We start from the raw sequence: 23,217 nt of genomic DNA on the forward strand, positions 1-23,217 counted from the left end.
AGCCAGAAGAGCCACACCGGAGCAGGGCCAACGGCTGCAGAAAGACACACTGTGGTGCCAGCCACAGATCGCAGCCAACCACTGCTCTGCAACCGACAGAGAGAACGCACGCCGGCATCGACATCGACTCAGCCAACCTCGAACCTCCTCCTCACCGCAGCCAAACCCACAGCGCACAGGACAGCCGTGCCAACAACGGAACGATTCACTTAACCGAGTGGATCCGCGTGAGAGTTCTTGGTTTAATGGTCTGGGCAGAGTTAGGGGTTAAAACGCATTACCATGTATGTTGATGTACAATGTTCGCACACTGTTGAATGATATAGACGCCTGAAGGTGAGCGCCAAGTTCGGACGAACTTAGCGGCCATCGGCGGGCCACTCTCCTCTCTCCCTCTCCCTCTCACTCTCCCCCACTCTCTCGGCCTCCCAGCTGAGCCCGTTCAACCGGAAGGGCTAAGCTGGGGACGGTCTAGAGATGTTCAGAATGTCCACCCGCAAAAATACAGTTAAGCTGAATTAGAGAGTTTGATGAGTCACTCACACAGAGTGATCCAGGCTAAACAGTCCCTTCCTAAATTTGGCAGAACCGCCATTTTGGAAAGGAGGCGGTTCCAGACCGCCCCCCAGCCACCTCTGTCTGACCAGGTCAATCCTTCCTCAACTTTGGCAAAACCGCCATTTTGAAAAGGAGGCGGTCTACACACGATCAGCCCGCCTCTCAGCCAATCCTGTGATTACATCACAGAGACAGCCAGAACGAGCCACTCCTCCCTCTCTCCCTCCTTCTCTTCCCCTAAAGCACACACACACACACACACACACACACACACACACACACACACACACACACAATTGATAATGTTTATTCACATTAGGTATTAGCTATAGATGTGATAGATTATTAGTTGTAAAGTAAATGTGATGAACTGATATTTTAATCATTATGTTAATGTCAACTGATATTGTGATTCATTAAATCTTTTTCTTACATAATGCTATGAATCTTGGTTGTTATTCATGAGGTATTTTATCTGTGGAAATCTGTGACAGAAGCTTATGAACTTTGACCCTTCAATCAACTGTACAATGTACATTATATCATTATGAGACTGATATGACAATTTGGTTTGGTGTCTAAACTAGTCATAACTGACTTTTAGACAGGTCTGTAGCCTTAACTACAGTGGTGCCCCGAATCTTACAGAGAATACAATATTTTCTGTCAAATCTAATAAATTTATGAATATTAATAATTCATAATTATTAATAATCATATTTCATAACCAAACCAGCTCCTGCGAGCACAACAGTGTGAAACAAAGAAAGGTCTTTCTGGTCTGAAGTTTCACCTAAGCTTCATTTGAGACTAATTCACAGCAGATCGGCTTTGGAACTAATAAAGCAACAAAGACACATTTCGTTGTAGCCTAGACGTTCTTCCAACAATAATTATAGGCTATTATTATAGTGGTAAGTTGTTGTGGAGTCGGCCTGGAAATTATTTGCTTGTTTGCTTTATTTTAGCTTTGCCACCCCAGTCGCTGTTTCCACTGTCTCCAAAATGTGCATGGATCAAAGTTAACGCACAGATGCGCACATTCTCCCATCCAGTTTGTTATAGATCACAACCTCTGTGTGGGAAGTGGTAGATGTGCTTCTTTCAGGCCCAATTTTATTTGCTACGGTTATTAAAGAGATTCTAGTAGAAATGCCTGGAAGATGAATGTAGTTGATTGGAGAATGCATAGATTCACTTTGACTAGTCATCTCCAATTTACTAATTGATTTGATAACATTAAAAAATGAAATTCAATTAACAGAAATTGCAATTGCATGCAAGGAGGAGATCCTCAAGTTTAAATAAACAATGGTGGTTATTATTAAAGGTGGCTCTGAATTAGTCATCAAATCAATTTCTGTTCTAAGACTTTTAATATCTTTAAATATGTGAGGTGGGGCCACTTCCTCTGGATGAAATGACAAAATGGTAAATGTTTCTCTGGGGTGTCCAGATATGGAACAATATTTATCATCTTGTATCCCAGTCCAAATCTCTCAATCATTTCAAACACAAATTTAAGATCTATCTGATGAACCTAATTTAATTCTACTGCCCACATACACCCTTTCACACACAGCACACCCACACTTTTTATGTTTTTCTTTTATTCAGTTTTATTTCTGTTTTTAATTTATTGATTGTGTATTGATAAGAGGTGACATCATGTTTACAAGCTCTCTCGGGTTTTTTAGATGTTCACCTGCACAATATGTAGGCAAATGTTTATGTTTGTTATATTATGTTTTAAATGAGTGCAAATAAATAAACTAAAAAAAAAAAAAAAAACTTCTCATGCTAGTATAGCCAGATAAAAGTATCAAAACACCTGTTGTCAAACGCAGTCCACTGGTGTGGTTAAGTAGTGCAGTCTATATGAATGGTTCTATTTATTTTTACTATAGCACATATGCTATATATTCTGATTCTGATTCTGATGCTACTGCCAATCATATTATTATTATTTCTTATATATATATTTTTTTTTAAGTGAGCACCCGCTGTAAATAATTAAGCTCCCCCAGCCACAATAGATCTCAACAGTCATGTGACGTCTCCAACCCCAGACGAGAATTCCCCATTCATTTTCTCCATAGACAAGAGAAGGGAAATCTGAACTTCAAACTGGTCCAGCTGCATCTGGTCTTTGTCAGTAGATTATATTCTGCCTTTCAAATAAATAAATCCATGTTGAAACTCGTGGAATATTGATTTAACTGAAGCTACATCAAACAGTGAAGGAACTGATGAAATATTGAATCCATCAATCTTTCCTAAATCTAGGTTTTATCACCCAGTACTACAAACTATACATCAGTGAAGAAGATACAACAATGCAATATGCTGTGTGTGTGTGTGTGTGTGTGTGCGCGCGTGCGCGTGCTTCTCTGTGCCTGTGCATGTGTGCACAGGTGTGTCTATTTGTATGTGTGTATCTTTGTGTGTGTGTGTGTGTGTGTGTGTGTGTGTGTGTGTGTCAAGTCAACTCAAGTTTATTTGTATAGCCCTATTCACAAGCATGTCTCAGGGGGTTTTACAGATAATATGTCTAAGTTTAGCTAAGCACTATCAATGAAGAGAATGGACAATATTTTATTAGAGAGGGAGAGAGGGGGAGGGGGAGAGAAGGAGAGGGAATGGGGGAAGGGAGAGAGAGGGGGGGAGAACAGGGGAGGGAGGGGGAGAAGAGAGAGCAGAACACAAACTATAGGGGCTGGGTGATACGGTATAAATCAATATGATAGTCATAGGGGTCAGTCAATATGGTTAATGTAATCAAAGTCACATTTAGTAATCCAATTACCATATTATCATATATGTACTTACCTGTGTGTGTGTGTGTGTGTGTGTGTGTGTGTGTGTGTGTGTGTGTGTGTGTGTGTGTGTGTGCGTGTGCAGGCTGTCAGGCTGTCTGCTCACAGGGGAAGGTTGTGCTTCTCTGGCCTCAGCTCTGAGCTCCAACCCCTCCCATCTGAGAGAGCTGGACCTGAGCTACAATCATCCAGGAGCCTCAGTGTCGCTGCTGGAGGATCCACACTGGAGACTGGACTCTCTCAGGTACGGAGAAGCAAAATCTGCTAGAAGGCTGAGAGTCACACACATTTTCTCTGTCACACTGAGAAGAGGAGGAATATTAAAGAGGACATGAAACAATGAAAATAGACACTTACACAGAGCTTTGTGTATTAAGCCCGGGACATACTCCATGCGGGCAGTGAGAGGCGGAGCTCCGCAGACTGCGTGCGCACCCCGCGCTGGGACAGACGGGGTCATACTCAGAGTGCTGCTCAGAGCACAGCTGTTTACATAGTTCAGTGAATGACCCATGATAAAGTCAATGAAACGCAATTAAAAGTCAATGGAATGCCATTATGTTCAGTAGACTGCGGTGTCACTCTCAAACGATTGTATCAGCACATGAATAGAATCGCCAATCCTGTTTTTATTGAATGTAAATAGGCCTAGATCTGTCTCAACACAGCACATTACTTGAAATGCCTAAAAACGAACAGTTAGAAATCAAAATTTTCCACATGGGTCAAGAAATGTGATCAAAACATGGCTCAGTGTAGCCTACTTACTTCTTCATTTCATTTATGTTCTTGTCTCTTCCATGGATCTATTGTCTCCCTGCAAAGCAGAGCGGTGCGGTGCGCTGCTAGAAAAATCTGGCGACACGCGTTTATGGCTGCGGTGGCCTCGCCCCCACCGTAATTACGTCATATCGGCTGCACGGCCCTCGCGGTTGGAAGCGCGCATGGACTATGTACCGCCCTTTACTAAGATGTACTACAATAAAAAATAACATAATAAAAGTAAGCCATTGTTGAGAGAAAAAAACATTTCAGTCAGGACCACTTTAGTCAAAACACAACACCACTTTAGATAAATTTAAAGCTTTTATTTGCATAAGTTAAATTTGGCGGTATGGCTCTGTTCTGGAGGCTCCCTGCCCTTCCACGCAGCAAGCATGGAAAGCCTAAGGCAGAGAGCAGCAGCAGCAGATTATGGGAGCTCCTTGCCCTTCCACAATCTGTGGAATAGCCTTAAGGCAAGGAGCAGCAAAAGACCCCCAGGTACAGAACAGAGCAAGCAACAATGACAACAGAATCATTGACATTGTTTAAGTCAGATATAGCATAGGGAGGAGCTGGGGAGGAGGTGGGTTGCAAACAGGATTGCAGAGGAAGCAGCAATGACAGGCGGAGTAAAGCAGGTTTAAATAGGGCGCCCCTGTATGAGTTGAGCCAATGGCATCAGCTGAGCTGATGTGGGCTGGGTTTGAGATCAGCTCCTAATCAGCTGTGGGCTGGGTTTAAGCTGGGCTTGACGTTCGTGGCCTGCCTGAATTACCGCATTGCTCAATTTCAGTCTATTCAACTGTAGTTCATATGTAGTTACATGGTACCGGACCTGTAAAGTGGAGTGAGTCTATTCAACTGTAATAATAATAATAATAATAATAATACATTTTATTTCGAGGCGCCTTTCATGACACCCAAGGTCGCCTTACAGTGCATAAAAACAGTTTCAAGTAATAAAACATATACAACATATACATAGAACATATACATATAGTTTCAAGTAGTAAAAATATATACAAATTAAGAGCAAGGCAAATTAGAGCAGGGAGTTAGAGGGAGTAGGCCAGTTTGAACAGGTGGGTTTTGAGGTGGGATTTGAATGTTGTGATGGTGTCGGACTGTCGGATGTGTGGGGGTAGGGAATTCCAGAGCTTGGGGGCAGTGCAGCTGAAGGCCCTTGCACCCATGGTAGTGAGGCGGTGTGAAGGGACAGTGAGGAGACCAGCAGTGGAGGAGCGCAGGGAACGGGAGGGGGTGTAGTCGTGCAGGAGGTCAGAGAGGTAGATGGGTGCTTGGTGGTTGAGAGCTTTATAAGTGAGCAGGAGGATTTTGTAATTAATTCTGTATGGAACAGGGAGCCAGTGGAGTTGGATGAGAATGGGGGTGATGTGATCAGAGGCTTTAGTGCGGGTAATGATCCGGGCGGCAGAGTTCTGTATGAGCTGGAGTCGGTTGAGGAGTTTGGTGGGGAGGCCGGAGAGAACAGAGTTACAGTAATCAATCCTGGATGTGACAAATGCATGGATCAAAACTTCTGTGCTGGATTGGGAGAGGGATGGGCGGAGTCTAGAGATGTTGCGAATGTGAAAGAAGGCAGTCCGGGTGATATTTTTTATGTGGGGGGCGAAAGAAAGGGTATTGTCCAGGGTGACACCGAGGCTTTTGACTTGTGCAGAAAAGGGAACAGGGAAACCGTCAATGGTGATGTGGGGGGTGGGGGGGATTTGGGATTTGGTGAGTGTGTTTTTGGAGCCGATGAGCAGGGCCTCAGTTTTATTGCCGTTAAGTTTTAAGAAATTCCTGCTCATCCAGCTGTTGATGTCATGGAGGCAGGCAGTGAGGGAGGTGGGGGGGAGGGTGGAGGTGGGTTTAGTGGAGATGTAGAGCTGTGTATCGTCGGCGTAACAGTGGAATTGAACACCATGGTGACGGAGGATTGTGCCCAGGGGAAGGAGGTAGGTGATGAATAGTACTGGGCCCAACACTGACCCCTGGGGGACACCCAGTGAGACAGCAGAACACCCAGACCTGTGATTCCCAAGTTGTACAAACTGATGTCTGTCTGTGAGGTATGAAGAAAACCATGAGAGTGCAGTGCCGGTGATCCCAATGTCAGCTAGTCGTTGCAGGAGTAGTGGGTGGGAGATGGTGTCGAAGGCGGCGGTGAGATCAAGAAGGATGAGTATGGTGAGTAATCCAGAGTCAGCTGCACGGAGGAGGTCATTCGTGATTTTGACAAGGGCTGTTTCGGTGCTATGTTTAGCGCGGAAACCGGACTGAAAGGGTTCATGGAGGTGGTTTGAGTCAAGGTGGGACTGTAGTTGTGCGGCAACCACCCTCTCAAGTGTTTTGGATATGAAGGGAAGGTTGGAGATGGGGCGGTGGTGGTTCATGTCAGATGGGTCGAGACCGGGTTTTTTGAGGGTGGGTGTGATTGCGGCCATTTTGAGCTGGGGGGGGACGGTACCAGAGGTGAGGGAGGAGTTGATTATTTTTGTGATTATGGGGGAGATGGAAGACAGACAGGCTTTGACAAGGGCAGTGGGGAGGGGGTCAAGCTGACAGGTGGTGGATTTGGCTTTTCGGATGAGATCGGAGACGGAGTGTTCTGTGACTGAAGTGAAGTTGGAGAGGGGACGGATGAGTGGCTTGGCCAGGGTAGCCATCCAGGGTGGATCACTGGCGGGAGTGTTAGATGAGGGCAGCTGTTGGTGGATGGTGTTGATTTTAGAGTTGAAGAATTGCAGAAAGGCAGTGCAGTGATCAGAGGTGATGTTTGGGGGGAGGGTCCTGGGGGGCTGAAGTAGATGGCTGACTGTTGAGAAAAGGGCCCGGGTGTTGCCTTTACCAGTGTTGATGAGGTTGGAGTAGTATGAGGATTTGGCAGTGGAGAGGGCGTTCTTGTAATGGTGAAGGTGATCGGCGTATAGTTGGATGTGAACAGAGAGTCCGGTTTTTTTGCATAGCCGCTCCAGTCGGCGGCCGGCGGCTTTGAGCTGGCGGAGGTCAGTAGTGAACCAGGGAGCAGTGTGTGTGAAGGAGACTGTGCGGGTTTTCAGGGGGGCCAGAGCATCAAGTGAGGAGGAGAGACAGTCATTGTAATGATTCACCAAGTCAGCAGGGGAGGAGAGTGGGGGGGGGCAGGGGTAAGAGTTGATGAGGGAGGTGAAATCAGAGGGGTTGATGCGTTTTATGTTCCGAAAGGAGATGGTCCGGTGTTCTTTTGCTTTTTGTAGGGGGACGTGGATGTCAAATAATATAACTTTATGGTCAGAGATGGGGAAAACTGCATGGGCGAGGTTACAGGGGGTGAGACCAGTGCAGCAGATTAAGTCTAATATGTGACCTTTATTGTGCGTTGGGAAATTAACATGTTGAGTGATGCCGAGACAGTCCAGGAGTGAGGTGAAGTCATTTGCAAGGGCATTGGACGGGTTGTCAATATGGATGTTAAAGTCACCCTGGTGTATTGTGGTGACCTGAACCAAAGCCAACTACAGCAGCAGCTGTGAAGCAACTAGGATGGCCCCGAAAAAACAACCAGAGACAGACGACACTGTCTCGCTTGCAGTGGTTCATGAACTTCTGGAACAACAAAAGACATTCTACAAAGATCTGATCAGCCAACAAGAAAAGCGCTTCAAGGACTTTGTCCAGATGATCCTGGACTCGTCCAACAAGCGAATGGATGGTGTGATAAGAGAAGTGCAGGAATTAAAAACTAGCCTGCAGTTTTCACAGAATGAGGTTGATGACCTAAAAAAAGCAAAGGTCAATACATCTGAACGCCTTCATAACATAAAGGCTGACCTCACTTCACAGCAGGAATCAGCTCGCAATTTATTTGCTAAAGTGGATTATGCTGACAATCTCTCAAGACGAAACAACATCATCATCGATGGTGTCGACGAATCTCCCAATGAAAAATGGAATGAGACGGAAGAGAAAGTCAAAAACATTCTTGCAGAGAAGATGAAAATTGATCACCGCCTTATCGAAATCGAACGAGCTCATCGTTCAGGAAAACCTGGCCTGAATGGTAACAGACCAAGACCAATCACAGTGAAGCTCCTCAGGCACAAGGACAAACTTTCCATTTTGGCGAAGGCAAAATCTCTCAAAGGATCTAACATCTATATAAATGAGGACTTTTCTGATGCTATCCGGCAGAAGCGGAGAGAACTTCTGCCAGAGATGAAGGCTGCACGAGAGAGAGGTGACATAGCCTATCTACGATATGACAAGCTTATCGTGCACCAACCAACACACAAGCCATTAAGAAGAGATTAGCCACATTGAGCCACATTTTAAGATGCCCATCTGCTTGTAGTTGTAGTTTGCTGTAATCAATTTACACCTTACAGCTTATGTCTAATCATGCCTTGTGTTCACAATGTAAAAAAAAGATAAATTCATCCATCTATTGTGCACTTTGCAAAAAAAGTTTTCACATAAAGTGTACACCAGTAACCAAAAAGTCATCTGACAAGTGGGCTTCTTGGACTTGCAAAGAATGTGTATCAGTGTTTCCATTTAACATACTGGATGATGACGAGTTCTCAGTTTACTTGTTGAATAATGGTGACTCAAAACATATAGATATTGAGAAGATGATATTTAACCCTTTTGAGTTAAACGGTAAAAGAAATGGTCATGATACAAATTTTGATCCTGATATCAACTTTTTTTCATCTACTGTCAAGCTAGATTCTTGTCTCTACTACAGAGAATCACAATTCAATACCTACATCAATTCTCTCCCTAAAACATCCAATCTTTTTTCTTTATTGCATTTAAATACTCGCAGCCTACCAAAGAACTACGACCAGCTCATGCATTATCTATCACTCTTAGAGCATGATTTTTCAGTTATTGCTCTAAGTGAGACATGGCTGACTGAAGAAACCAAGGAATTATATGATATGCCTTTGTATAATTCTGTACACTTTACTAGGGAATCTAGAATTGGGGGTGGAGTCTCAGTGTTTGTTCACAAGAAACACCATTTTGTGAGTAGACCTGATCTTTCCCTCAAATCCGATAAAATTGATATTGAATCAGTCTTCATTGAAATTCCCAGTCAAACCACTGGGAAAAACTCAATTATAGGCTGTGTATACAGACCACCAGATACAGATATAAGTAGTTTTAATGCTAGTATGAATACTACATTGGAGCTTATTAATAAGGAGGCCAAAACATGTTATATCCTTGGTGACTTTAACATTAATCTCTTTAAATGTGAAAATCATTCCCCAACTGAAGAATTTTTGAATAATTTATATGCAAATTGTTTTTATCCAACAATCAGTAAACCTACAAGGGTGACCACCCAATCTGCAACATTAATTGACAATGTAATGACAAATTCTATTAATAATTTGTCTACTCCAGGAATATTATATTCTGATATTTCTGATCATTTCCCAATCTTCCTAATTTCTGTTACAGACAGAAACAAATCAAAAAGTAAGGTTGTCACTGAAACATATAGAAAGTTTAATGCAAGTAACAAACATAAATTTAAAATCATGTTGGAAAAGATATCATTTGAAAATGTATTTGCGGAAAGGGACGCAAATCTGGCGTATTCCTTGTTTATGGAATCATTTAATTCAGCATTCTCCTCGTGTTTTCCTTTGGAAACATGCTCAAAAAGGTTGGATAAAAACAAAAATACTTGGTTTACTTCTGGCCTGCATAAGTCAGCTAAAATTAAAAATAAGCTCTATAAAAAATATATCTCGTGTCCTACACCCCTTAATCATGCAACTTATAAGATGTATAAAAATAAATATAATCACCTTATAAAAGCAGCCAAAAAAAAGTACTTCAGTAATCAATTTGAAAATTCTGCAAACAACATCAAAGCTACTTGGAAAGTTCTAAATGAATTACTCCAAAAGAAAAAAGTGTCCAATAAGCTTCCCCCTAGCTTCTTAGATGGGAACACTTCCATCACCAATCCTTTTGATATTGCCTGTAAATTCAATGAGTTTTTTGTGAATGTGGGAGTTTCCATATCCAACAAGTCTGGAAATACCAACGTGAATCCAACTGATTATATACAAGGTTCCTTTCCTCCCGTTTGCTCTTTTGAACCTCCCGACAATGAAGAGATAAATGAAATGATAATGGAATTAAAAAATTCTGCTCCAGGTCACGATGGAATTAGTTCATCCCTTGTGAAGGAAGTAAGAAACTCAATTATCAAACCTTTATTGCACATTTTTACAATGTCCATGGAAACGGGTGTTGTTCCATCTGACCTCAAACTTGCAAAAGTCATCCCACTTTTCAAAGCAGGTGATCCTGGATCCTTTACTAACTATCGACCCATTTCTGTTCTCCCATGTTTCTCCAAAATTCTCGAAAAATTAGTTTATAAACGTATTATTAACCATTTGAATAAGCAAAATATCCTGTATGAACACCAGTACGGATTCCGCAAAAACCACTCGGCTTACATGGCCCTTCTACAGTTAGTGGACAGGATTCACACTGCTTTGGAAAAAAAGGAATTTGCTTGTGGTATTTTTTTGGATCTCTCAAAAGCTTTTGATTCGGTTAATCATGACATCTTGGTTTCAAAACTGTATGCATATGGTTTTCATGGCAATATCTTCGGGTGGCTTAATAATTATATTTATAATAGAGAACAATATGTTACTTTTAATGGTATAGAGTCGAACAAGGCTAAAATTCAGTGTGGGGTGCCTCAAGGCTCAATCTTGGGGCCTTTACTTTTTCTTATATTCATAAACGATCTTGCAGCAGTATCGGATACTATGTTTCCAATATTATTCGCAGACGACACAAACTTATTGATGTCCAATAAAAATGTAACTGTCCTTATGAATGAGGTAAACATTGGTCTTCTCAGGTATTCCAAATGGTTTCAATCGAATAAATTGGCTTTAAATGTAAAAAAATCAAATTTTATGATATTTGCTGGTAAAATGAATTATAATTCGGAATTATTTAAAATATCTATTGATGGTGTTGAAATTAGTAAAGTCTCATCCACCAGGTTTCTAGGAGTCCTGATCGATGAGAAACTCACCTGGAAAGACCATATCAGCCAGGTCTGTAAGAAGATCACAAAATCCCTTGGAATTATTAGAAGGATTTGTGGACTTCTTAATTTCTCTTGTCTTCTAACTTTATATTACAGTCTAATATTCCCATACCTTTCATACTGTAATATTGTTTGGGCTAGTACCTTCCCCACTCATTTGCATAAACTTTTATTGCTACAAAAACGTTTTGTTAGACTAGCAACATTTTCAAAGCCGTATGCTGAAACTGCCGCGCTCTTTTGTAAATGTGGTGTGATGTCAATTTTTGATATCAACATTTTTCAAACCTGCATTTTCATTTTCAAATTGAAGTATATGAGTACTGACTTACCAGAAAATTGTAAATCATTTTTCATCTGTAATTCACAAATTCATTCTTATCCTACTAGACAAAGCAATAACCTTAATATACCATTGTATCGTACATCCAGAGGTCAATTTTCGTTAAAATATCATGGAGCCAAAATATGGAATTCAAACTTACATTTATTGACTGTTTCTCTATCCCTGTCTGTGTACAAAAAGAAACTAAAAGGTTTTCTAATGTCTGGTAAATTTGGCACTGAGTGAGCTATGGCATTTCTGAGAGAGGTCTAAACCACATTCTCATTTTTATTTCTCTTTTTATTCCTATTTTTTTTATTTTTTTATTTTTTTTATTTCACTAATCTGAATTATCATTGCATTTAATGTTTGTTCAATGTTAATTGAGTAACTTGTATTATTATGTTTTTCTCTTGAGGTGAGATCTTTATATAAACCCGTAGTGGGTTTCTATCTCACCTGCACATGTTTTTTTCTCCAATGTTGTAAACATTTTTTATTTTGTTCTGTTTTCCTTTAATGTGCAAATAAACATAAACATAAACAAAGATGACCATGGGGGATAAGGCACAGACAGATGTTAGGAGTTCTGAAAATTCAGTGAGAAAAGCAGCAGAGGGCTTTGGTGGTCTGTAAATGGTGATAATGATGGTGGGTTTTGAGCCAGTGAGTTTTACAGCAAAACATTCAAAGGAGGAGAAGTGGGGGAGAGCGACAGTGGTGACATTGATGTTCTGACGGTGGAGTACAGCGAGGCCGCCGCCCCTCCCGGTGGAGCGGGGTTGACTGATATATGTAAAGCCAGGTGGGATGGCTTCATTGAGCTGGGAGAAGTCATTTGGCTGTTGCCAGGTCTCAGTAAGGCATAGGATGTCAAGTTTCCTGTCCAGGATAAAGTCACGCACCAGCAGTGCCTTGCTGGTGAGAGATCTGACATTAAAAAGAGCCAGTTTGAAACAGACAAGCGGGGTGTATGTGACTGCCTTAGGCAGGGGGAATAAAACAGTGTGATCTACAGTACGGGCAGCAGTGCGAGGGGGGCGGGGCTCGTTGGACCAGAAGGAGTGAATGTTTATGTTTATGACTGGAGGTACAAGGGGGACAGAGTTGACAGTGTGAGACGATGGGTAGACAGCGTAGCCTACATCAGAATCAATAACATGACATGTTTCGGAGGGAGGTGAGGAGGTGATACGTCCTCCTCTCCGCCAGGGGGAGCTGGTGAGAGGATTTGCATCAGAGGAGTGTGTGGGCAATTGACCAGGAGTGGCCAGGTGGGGAGGGGAGGGGGAGGGGGAGGGAGGACAGAGGTGGACGTGAGCAGCAGGGGCAGACAGTCAAGCAGGCATGGCCGAGTGGACAGCAACAGCATGACGGAGATTTGCACTGAGCATTTTAACGCCTAGAGTGCTAGGATGGAGGCCATCTGCAGCGTACAGGGAGGAGCGTTCCCAAAATAGATTGAAATTATGGATGAACGTGATGCCGTGGGAGATGCAGGACGATTGGAGCCAGTAATGGAGCGCTAACAGACGACTAAATCGCACGTCACCATGACGGAGAGTTGGGATTGGGCCAGACAGATATGTGGATTTTCCACTAGCTGTGAGCAAATCGAAAAGTCGGATGAAGTTCTGTTTTGTTTGTTCGGAGTGTTGACGGCCAGTGTCATTGCAGCCCACGTGAAGGATTAGTTTTGTGACAGAGGACGGGAGTGAGGCGAGGATGGCGGGGAGTTTATCAATGATTTCAACTGTCGTGGCCCCGGAGAAGCAATATGTGATGGCGTTGATATAACGAAGATTTTTAATGATAGAGTCGCCAATAATTGCTACAGTTGGAGGGAAAAGCGGAGGCGGGGGTGATGAGCGATGGTCGGGACCTATAGACTGATTGGGTTTACAGGAATTAGCGACCAAACTAACGTTAGTGACCAAACTAACGTTAGCGGCCACTTCTCTCGGGCATGGCGGGTTCGGTGGCACCCCCGAATGACCGGGGAAACCAGGGCCGGGCAGAAAGAGAGAACCAGCACCAGTACCCACAGCGGGAGAAGAGAGGAGCCCAGCTGAAATAATCCCGTTGGACTGCTCAGGGCGATTGGAGACAGCCTCCTTCAGCAGCCGGAGCCGGGTGGCGAGCCGGGACCGAGCAGGACGAGCAGGTATTGCAGACAGGCCAGCGGACATCGGTGGAGACGGAGGAGATGAGGACCTGGACAGCGGTGGAAACTGGGCGGTGCTCCGTACGTTGAATGGTGCTCCCGGGCTGGGATGCACGGCCGGCGGAGGAAGCACTGAGGAGTACAGGGGACCGGGCGGGTTATCGGTCTCATCCTCCAGGAGTTTAAATCTGTTCTCAAGCTCAATGGACCATGAGGAGGGCTGGAGGCTACGAGATCCTCGGGGTCTATCACGGCAGCGGGAAGCTGAGATCCGGGCAGCAGCTGCAGTGAAGGGGGTCGAGCAGGCTGGCTGCTTGGGTTTGGCACCAAGCCTACGCCACGGATCCTCCCCATAGGAAACATTGCTGGAGTGGGAGGATTCTCTGAGCCACGGAACAGTGGTGTCATCCCCGATGCCCAAACTGTCAGCATCACATTTTGGGATTAAATTAAATGACTGCAGTGTGGATGTGAGTTTCCTGATGGACCGATTCTTCTCTATGATTTCCACCTGCAACCGGGAGACATCTTTGACCAATTCAAATACGGTAAGACTACAGTTCATGCATGATGGTGGATCCTGTGACATGGTTGTACACATAGAGATAAGAAAAATCTCACCACTAGCCTGTCTAGGTTAAAGGCAAACCACCAGGCCAGTGGGAGTATCCAGGTGCTGCTAGCCCTCTAGGCTACTCGCCTAGCGTAGCTTAGCTTAGCTTTAGCTCAGGTTGTTGTTTGTGAAATTAGAGAGGTCCGGCCGGTCGGGGCTCTGTAACAGAGAGTTCCCCACACACGGCAAAAAAGCAAGGTCCAGCTAATGTAAATATGCCCGTGAAGGGATAGGGTCCGATCCAGCTACGAGTTAGCTTAGCTTCCGAGGCTAGCTGGGCTGAGTCACTGACGCGGCTCCAAGCGGTAGGTAGTTTAGGTCCAGAATAAAGTAATCCAGATGACTGATCACAAAACGTTAAGCCTGGTGTGAGGCTCTGATAATGCACTAAAATATAGTTAAAAGGTGCACGCACAAATATGACTTTAAACTGGATAAAATGTTAAAATAAGACGGAGCTTCTGGCGGGCAAGCACAACACCGACGCAACACTGTAGTTCATATGTAGTTACATGTAACGGACCTGTAAAGTGGAGTGAGTCTATTTAACTGTAGTTCATATGTAGTTACATGGTACCGGACCTGTAAAGTGGAGTGAGCCTATTCAACTGTAGTTCATATGTAGTTACATGGTACCGGACCTGTAAAGTGGAGTGAGTCTATTCAACTGTAGTTCATATGTAGTTACATGGTAATGGACCTGTAAAGTGGAGTGAGTCTATTCAACTGTAGTTCATATGTAGTTACATGGTACCATACCTGTAAAGTGGAGTGAGTCTATTTAACTGTAGTTCATATGTAGTTACATGGTACCGGACCTGTAAAGAAGCTCCGGGCTGGGACAGAGATTGCTAAAACCCAGTGGTGGATTTCGAACCACTGAACTTCAGCTTGCAAAGCAATCGGCTTTAACCACTCAGCCACGAGGGCTTTCCAACTTTCTAAGTGGAGTTTGGGAGGATAACTGTATGTCAGTCAGATGTAGTTGCCACTTCATAGCTTTGTTATTATAAACAGAGGCTAGAAACATGAGGAAACAGAGGCTTCGACTTAGGCTACATCTTCACTAAGCCGTTTTCAAAGACCCCGTAGTTGAAGCCTTCCCAGTCTACACTAGAGCAGGCTCCGAGCAGTCTCCGTCCATATTAGCTCATGCGAGACGCCCACAATACGATGCTTTACATACACTGGGCATGCGCACGCCTCTATGTTTAGTACTGGAGTCCACAACGAGAGGGCAGCAACTATGCCTATGTTCAAGTCAAAGAAAAGAAGAAGAAGAAGAAGCAGCAAACTGTCAGAAAACAGCATTACCTTTATGATCTTTTAATAATGTTAGTAGACACATAACTGTAGGCTATAGATCCCCGTTATGAGGCCAGTTTATAAAAAAATAACGCCTATTTCGAAATCGGACTTTTGAGGGCAGGGGATCCAGCCAGCACATCGAACATACTAGCTGATGGAAGCTCAGAGCTGCTTGCTTCATCGACATATAATAAAGATTCATATTCATCTCAGTGGCATGGACACATTTACGTCCGTGATACCGGGCGAAATGGTCTGTGCGGTTCTGTGGTGATTAGCTCATGTCTTTGTAGCATTATGATTATGATTATGGAAGATATATGTTGGTTTAACAGATGCAAATTATTTCTTACATAGCCTCCATGTAAAGTGACGCTATGGGCAGACCAATTGGGCTCTATAACGTTATATAACGTGACGATCACATTTCAATAAATATAGTTTTTGCAGATTTGTTTCATGCTCTTCTGTATTGGACATTAAGCTGATACACACTTGTCTTGAGCTAATTCCACGAAGCTCAGTGAAGAATATGGCAAGCTAATGTGTCATTGGAAAACATTTATTGATAGTGTAACACTTAACACAATCAAATGTGTAGTCACTTTTTCACAGCAATAGCCTACTGTAGGCTATTGGTAAGGGGCAGCTTTAGCTCAGGAGGTAGAGCGGGTCGGCCAATGACGCAAGGGCTGGCGGCTCGTTCCCCGCTCCCTCCCAGCTGCTGTCGCTGTGTCCTTGGGCAAGACACTTAACCCTCCTTGCTCCCGATGGTGTGTAGGCACCCTGCGTGGTAGCCTGCCGCCATTGGTGTATGAATGGGTGAATGTAGACTATCTACTGATTGTAAAGCGCTTTGGATAAAAGCGCTATATAAATGCAGGCCATTTACCATTTACTGTAGGCTACAGTCCAGCCCACCATGGTATGGGAAAGGAACCGTTGTTTGATGTATGCCAAATTTATACAGATATCACCATATTTCATTTCAATAAATATAAAGCATTGATTTGAAGCAGGCTGCTGGTCGGTTGTTTCGGCGGTCGTCATATCCTCTGGTCCAATCTTCGGTTGGTGTGCCTCGTCTGGTCCAATCTTCAGTTCGTGTCATAGTTCGTGTTCACTCGACATCAACAATCTTGCTTATATCACATCTGATCATTTTATCCAACCTGCCTCTGACAACTAATGGGCTCCTTCTGCGATCATATTGTGATACATTCTGGTAGCCTACATGATTTACCGAAGTACATAACAATAACAACAAGGCTATTTGTTGGCAATGTTTATTGACAAAAGCATTAAAACAAGCAAATAACAATATAATTCTCTGGTCACTGGCAGATAGATGCGTACAAATAGTTCAAAACAAATCTCTCAAAGTCTCAAAACTGTTGGCATTTGACTTGTGTTATATCTGATGTTGAAACAACTGATTATCAGCAGTATTAACCTGCACAGTAGCCTAACAGGTTAACGTTATAATCTCAGGAGAGATTGAGTAGGCTAAATAAACCATACACATGAGAATTACCGTTAACGTTACAGCATTTAATAACGTTCATTTTCCAAAAATCCTGTTCCTCTGTTGTCACTCGACGGTCATCATTCCCTTGAATAGACGAACGACACATGTTATTAATCAATGGGCATTTGTTTACCCAACACAATGCTGTGCAGCATGCAATAACATTTTTAAAACATTAACACGTAACTTCTGCTTCTCTAGAATGTTAGTCCTCATTAGGGATTGGTACCGAGACCCGGTATCAAACTGGCCCCGGGGCCGGATTTCGGGATACCGGAGGATCAATAAGCTTTCACGTTAACGGTTCTCTTATCGGTACTGTCTGGAGTGGAGAAATTAAGAAAATAGATTTCCTCTATAGGCTATTTAATTGCTAAATAAACGTTACGTTATCTTGCACATTTGTGTGTTTTTTGCGATTTCCGAACGAGAAAAGGGATCATCTTTTCCGCGTTGCGCTCTGCGTCAGAGAGAGACACAGCTGCTGCCTGCAGCCAAGATGAGAGGAGTGGAGTGAGGACTGAGAGAGGGGAGGGGAGGGGCTGCTGGGCGTGCCTTACAGCACACACACCACACCACACATGCAGGGAACGGGGAAGGCAGGCAGGCAGATAGACATGCAACTGAGCAGAGCACACGTTAAGAATGGCTGAAAGAACGAAGCGGTCTAAAGTGTGGTTGTACTTCACTGGTGACAATTCACGTTGGTGACAATTCACGTTGTCACAAGTGCAATAAAACCTAGTAAAGGTGGAAACACGAGCAATTTGTCTAAACACTTAGCCAAAGTGCATCACATTCAAACGGAGAAATGCACCGTTTTTGACAAGCTAGCTCGCCCTCCATCATCTCCTGTCAATGATGCCACGGCTGCTGTTACCCAGCAATTTCTATTCCTAATTTGTCTCTTTTTCCCCCCTTTCTCCTCTTAAAAATAACAAAAAGAACCGACAACAACCAGTCCCATTTGTTTCTGGGTTTTTTCTCTTAAAAATAACAAAAAGTACTGATAAGAGTACCGTTAAAGTACCGGATCGATAAGGAGTATCGATAAGAGTACTAGTATCGTTAATTCCTTAACGATACCCATCCCTAGTCCTCATGTAATATTTGACAAATGGACATGTTAAATGTCATGCTTGCAATTACATTAGCTAAAGATTACCTCAATTTTGTGGAAGGTAACGTCAAACCGCAGGCGGCCGGGGCAGGCTGGTGACGCGAGGTCTGGAGATAATATCCAAAAACTACTGACGTGCCACCACGATGCATCGGATCACAAGTAAAAAGGACAGAATCATTTGGTTATCCATTTCGTTATCCATGATCAAACGTCTGTCCACTTCTCTCAACTGGGGTATATGTAAACAGTGCGTCGCCACAAAAAGTGCGTCACCAGTGCGACACACTTTCTTCTTCTGTTGTTTGTAGGCGGGTCGCCGACAGCTTCAAGATGCTTACCGCTGCTTACCATTAATGGTGTTATACCATAGACATAAATAATATGGACGTAGCTATCCCATTACATTTCTTCTCCCTGGTGGAGTGCAAACGTTGGCCATCACCATCTTGATATTTCATCAGCAGAGTGGGAGGGAATGGGTTGAGTCCTTCTGCACTTCACGTGAGATGGGGGTTTCCCAGAGCCACAGCTCCGCCTGCTATTGGTCTGTAATCTGCAAGCTGCGCGTTCACTGGACAGGCGATCTGTCAATCACCCCCTTTTCTATCTACCTATTTTACTCCAAACGAGCGAGTTATATAAAAAATTACCCCCCCCCCCCCCCACAGTTGTTATGAAAAAGTGAAATTAGCTATATAGACCAAAACCGTGTTTCGGTCCAGCCTATAAAGATATTTTATTACTGTTACAAAGTGGGGCATTTTAACAGGAACGATGGGACTTCTGAGTCCTGCCTCAAGTGACCATTCGAGGAATTACAGCTTAAACAAAGACCTCCACATCTTCAGGGTAAAGGGGGTGGGCTTGTCCACTGTGTTATACATATGTTTGGCTTTAGCTGTTTAATCCTAAACTCAACAGGCAACATGTTCACCTTGAATTCGTTACCTCCTACATGTGTCCTATGAGGAGCATTCAGTAAATAATGACTGATGTTATTTTGCCTAACCTGCAACCTCTTCTGTAATTTCATTGTCAGGCCACTGTACCAGGTAGAACAGGCAAAATCAAAATGGCACTGTATCAGTGCTGTTACAAGGAGTTTTGTAATAGTAATATCAAACTGACTTGTTCTGCAATACAGAAATTTAGTCTACTGGCACTTTTTGATAATAATAATAACGTATTCAAATAATTTGTTATCAGAACCTGTTAAAGTAGTACTCTGCCCCTCCCCCCCAACCGCAGTGCATTGTCCTGTCTTTTCTCAGGTAAAATGCAAATGAAGTAGTCACATGATCAAATGTTTCATTTCCTCTTGAATGTTTACATCATCAAAGAGAATCTGCTGATCTGATTTTGTTTCTTCCTCCAGTGTGGACCATGATGCAGTGCAGTGGTTGAAACCAGGTCTGAGGAAATGTAAGTATGCATTTAGTTTGATTCATGAAAACAAAGTAACACAATCAGCTATAGAGTACCGCAGGGATGATGTATTTTTGTAGGCTTAACCAGAACTCCAGAACCTGAACTCCGTCAAGCCGCCCTATGCTCATTCCCCAAGTTTGAAGTCGATCAGACGAAGGGTTCTTGAGATAAACCGCTTTTTGTGTTTGCCAATAGGTGGCGCTATGCCGAATAGCACAAAATTCGGCACTGAACTCTGTCAGTCAGGTCCCCCTACTGTAAATGAACTCTCCGAGTTTGAAGTCGATCCGTCGAATGCTTCTCGAGATAAACCACCACTTTGTGTTTGCTAGTAGGTGGCGCTATACTGAATTGCATGAAATTCAGCACTGCAATCCAACATGTACCCCTAAGTGCAGTCCCCGAGTTTGAAGATGATCTGACGAATGGTTCTTAAGATAAACGGCACTGCACTCCATCAGGTCCCCCTAAGTTAGGGGCAAACATACATGGGCAAAAATCTCAATGTGGCCCCCAATGTCCTGAAAAGAAAACAACCCCCAAAAACTCAATAAAAGGCAGAATTATGTGAATGAATCTCATCTGCTACAGCCATTTGATTTGTATCACTATATATTTATATCAGGGGATGAACAGGAGAAATGACCAATCACAGAGAGAGGGGTAAAAATAAGGAGACTCGTGTTGGCAGGTATGAAGTCGATCAGACGAATGGTTCCCGAGATAAACCATTTTTTGTGTTTGCCAATAGGTGGCGCTATGCCGAATAGCATGAAATTCAGCACTGAACTCTGTCAGGTCCCCCTACTGTAAATGCACTCCCCAAGTTTGAAGTCGAGTCTTGAGGGGGGAAAAAGCTTTTTGTGTTTGCCAGTAGGTGGCGCACATGCCGAGTCTATGTGCGTGTGTGTGTGTGTGTGTGTGTGGGGGGGGGGGGGGGGGGGGGGTGGGGTGTTAGCAGTCCGCCAGACAGACAGGCAGACAGACAGACAGACAGGAAGACAGACAGACAGACAGACAGGAAGACAGAGACAGACAAGTAGGCAGACAGACAGACAGACAGACAGGCAGGCAGACAGACAGATAGGCAGGCAGGTAGGCAGACAGACAGACAGACAGACAGACAGGCAGGCAGACAGGTAGGGAGGCAGGCAGTCAGACAGGCAGACAGACAGGCAGTCAGACAGACAGACACAGACAGGCAGTCAGACAGACAGACACGGACAGACAGACAGACAGGCAGGCAGGCAGAGAGACAGACAGGTAGGCAGGCAGGCAGACAGACAGGCAGGCAGGCAGACAGACAGGTAGACAGGCAGGCAGACAGACAGGCAGGCAGGCAGACAGGTAGACAGGCAGACAGACAGACAGGTAGGCAGACAGACAGACAGACAGACAGACAGACAGGCAGTCAGACAGACACGGACAGACAGACAGACAGACAGGCAGGCAGGCAGACAGACAGGTAGAAGGGCAGGCAGAGAGACAGACAGGTAGGCAGGCAGGCAGACAGGTAGGCAGACAGACAGACAGACAGGCAGGCAGACAGACAGACAGACAGGCAGACAGCCAGGCAGACAGACAGGTAGGTAGGCAGACAGGCAGACAGACAGACAGGCAGGCAGACAGGTAAGCAGACAGACTGACAGACAGACAGACTGACATGCAGACAGGCAGACAGACAGACAGACAGGTAGGCAGACAGACAGACAGGCAGACAGACAGACAGGCAGGCAGACAGACAGGCAGTGAGACAGACACAGACAGACAGGCAGACAGACAGACAGGTATGCAGGCAGACAGACAGGCAGTCAGTCAGACAGACAGGCAGACAGACAGACAGACAGACAGACAGACAGGCAGACAGGCAGTTAGACAGACAGACAGACAGACAGACAGGCAGTCAGACAGACAGGCAGGCAGACAGACAGGTATGCAGGCAGACAGACAGGCAGACAGACAGGCAGTCAGACAGACAGGCAGACAGACAGGCAGTGAGACAGACAGACACACAGTGAGACAGACAGACAGGCAGACAGACAGACAGACAGTGACAGACAAACAGGCAGACAGACAGACAGACAGTCAGACAGACAAACAGACAGATAGACAGACAGACAGTGAGACAGACAGACAGACAGGCAGACAGACAGACAGGCAGGCAGACAGACAGACAGACAGGCAGACAGACAGGCAGACAGACAGACAGACAGACAGACAGACAGACAGACAGACAGACAGACAGTGAGACAGACAGACAGACAGTGAGACAGACAGACAGACAGACAGGCAGACAGACAGACAGACAGTGAGACAGACAGACAGACAGACAGTGAGACAGACAGACAGAGAGACAGACAGATATCTCAATGTAAATGAACATCAGGATTAGACTGTTGTGATGTCATTATTCATGCCAGCTGCTCTCTCTGCACTGTCGGCCTCCTCGTGTGCTCTCTCTCTCTCTCTCTCTCTCTCTCTCTCTCTCTCTCTCTCTCTCTCTCTCTCTCTCTCTCTCTCTCTCCCTCTCTCTCTCTCTCTCTCTCTCTCTCTCTCTCTCCCTCTCTCTACTCTGAATAGTGAGCATGCAAGAAATATGATAAAAAAGAATAGAATACACAGAGTCCAAGTCTACATTAGGATTAGACTGTCAGATGTCATCATTCAGTCTTATTCTGTCATTATTCAGGCAGCTCCTCTCCACCCAATTATTTGTGCAACTTTAAAACCAGTTTCCTGCTATTTTATATATTGTTGCTAATTGACCAGCACAAGTCAAAATGAAAAGAATTGTAAGAAGAGAAGTCAGATCCACAGCCTCCTCCACTGTTTCCTCTGACCTGGAAAGTTTGGCAGGGGGTGGTTGACCTTCACTGCCCAGAATGACAGCAGGTCTCTGCTTCTTCTTCCCTGACATCTTTCACTTTGTTTCAAACAGACAAAAATGGAAGTGTGCAGTTAAAGAATGAATGACCCACAGTCTGAAAAGAGAGCTACATGTTACTCTAAATCCCTTTAGCTCATAGTTAGCTCATAGTAAGTATCAATTAGCTCACACACGCAAATACCTGATGATTTTAACTAACTAGCTATTAGTCACAGTTGTTGTTTTTGTTAAACCCACTGCAGCAACCTGCCACACTGTTCACCAGCAGCCTGTGTAACGTTACTCCTGATCTGACTGAGTGACTAGAACACGTTTTATTCTATAAAAATAAGGTATTTTGGATGATCAAGATGAGGTGGTTACCTACCGTTTGACCTCCTGCTTCAGTTGAAAGAGAGTCACGCCATTATTCACCTGACACAGAAAACAGAGTTCTCTTTTCAAACTGTTCCCCAAACTGTTTTGTTCTTCTTCTTCCTGGGATAGTGACGCCATGACCCGCCCTACTCTGCCTCTGATTGGTTGGTACTCGTGGTTGTATTTTGTTGGGTTGGTTAGATTTAGGCAGGGGATGATTGGTTAAGGGTAGGATAAGAATATCTGGGTCAGCCAATCAGA

General features: G+C 44.1%; 1 protein-coding gene across 1 annotated transcript in view; it reads left to right on the forward strand.

The window, feature by feature from the left end:
- The window catches only part of LOC310791915 (stonustoxin subunit beta-like), a 30,558-nt gene that overhangs the window by 4,744 nt on the left and 2,597 nt on the right, over positions 1-23,217 (forward strand). The window contains exons 2-3 of the mRNA XM_083653597.1: positions 3,460-3,618; positions 19,660-19,706. Coding sequence (XP_083509723.1) covers positions 3,460-3,618; positions 19,660-19,706 — 206 coding nt within the window. The remainder of the gene's footprint in view (positions 1-3,459; positions 3,619-19,659; positions 19,707-23,217) is intronic.

The sequence above is a fragment of the Poromitra crassiceps genome, assembly GCF_964638095.1.
Source record: "Poromitra crassiceps genome assembly, chromosome: 17".
Lineage (NCBI taxonomy): Eukaryota > Metazoa > Chordata > Actinopteri > Beryciformes > Melamphaidae > Poromitra > Poromitra crassiceps.